At 49.6% G+C, this 1176-nt stretch overlaps 1 protein-coding gene across 1 annotated transcript in view; it reads left to right on the plus strand.

Moving 5' to 3' along the window:
• LOC137913864 (BLOC-2 complex member HPS3-like) overlaps nt 1-754 on the plus strand; it is a 7013-nt gene extending 6259 nt beyond the window's left edge. Inside the window, exons 21-23 of the mRNA XM_068757489.1 lie at nt 1-76; nt 157-244; nt 328-754. The exon at nt 1-76 is cut by the window's left edge and continues 131 nt beyond it. Coding sequence (XP_068613590.1) covers nt 1-76; nt 157-244; nt 328-455 — 292 coding nt within the window. The 3' untranslated portion in view covers nt 456-754. The remainder of the gene's footprint in view (nt 77-156; nt 245-327) is intronic.
• Nucleotides 755-1176: the final 422 nt, after the last annotated feature.

The raw sequence follows: 1176 nt of genomic DNA on the forward strand, positions 1-1176 counted from the left end.
CATTGAAAAGCTGCTGGACCGATGTCCTCAGGCCATCGTCGCCTACGGCAACCATCATTTCCAAGACGAAGACAAGGTCAGCGGCGGCGTCCCGCCCCCGCGCCGTGGACCTTCTCACGCTGCATCGCCCCCCCCCCCCTTGTCTCACCTGTGCAGGTGTTGTGGTGGACGAAGCTGCTCCCTGAGCTCTGCAACAGGACGAGAGCGGCAGCGGATAACGGCATCCTATTGGCTGCTCTCAAAGGTAGACGTGACCCTCTGTGTTTAAACCCCGCCCCCCGATTTTAAACGCTCGTGGATTTTTTATTTCCACCCTCGTCCCGATAGAGACGGTGGTTGTGGTTGCCATGGAGATGAGCCCAGCCGAGTTCCTTGAGCTGATCCCGGATGACGGCGCCGCCTCGTACTTCCTGCCTCACCTGTTGACATGTTGCCAGAGACACCTGCTGACCTGAAGCAGAGGAACCGCTGCCCCGGATCAATCGATCGGCTCACCGATCGGCTCCGAAGGACCTGAACGGACGTCGCTGAGATTGTTGAAAAGTGTCCAATAAGAGTTTTAAAATAAGCGAACTGTGAAAGTAGAATATCTGACAGCGGGACGGTCCGTCGCATCCGTCTTTCATCCAGTGAGCTCAGTATTGATCATATCACTCGTGGTTTCCATGACAACCCGATACTGTTGTTCTACAAAGTGACCGAGATGACAAACAGTGATTTTAGATTGTGATTGGATTTTCTCTGCTCGCAGGAACTTGACGTTACCTGAACAATTCAGTTTTGGTTGTCTGTAAACAGGATTAAATTATTTCACTCTTAAATCTATTTAGTAAACTTAATATTTCATATCTCTTTATCAAGTCGATTTGCATCATGTGACTCTGACCTAGTTCCTTGCAGCGTTATAAACTTCTGGCAGCAGACTTGCTTTGCGTAATAACGCCGTAATAACGCCGCCGCAGACTGACGTTGCTTCTGCGTTCTGGATTTCACTTATTGCGGGTTGTTTTTAGAACGTAACCCCCCAAAATGAGGGACTACTGTATTATGATTGCTTGTTTTGTACCGTAACTGTCCAACGCTGAATTTAGTGTTTTTACATCAGGCACCTTGGGCAGCTAAGGGGTCCTTGGGGAAATGAATGTTCCGTTATAACAACGCCCGAGTTCGTTCTGT

The sequence above is a fragment of the Brachionichthys hirsutus genome, unplaced genomic scaffold, assembly GCF_040956055.1.
Source record: "Brachionichthys hirsutus isolate HB-005 unplaced genomic scaffold, CSIRO-AGI_Bhir_v1 contig_445, whole genome shotgun sequence".
NCBI classification, from domain to species: domain Eukaryota; kingdom Metazoa; phylum Chordata; class Actinopteri; order Lophiiformes; family Brachionichthyidae; genus Brachionichthys; species Brachionichthys hirsutus.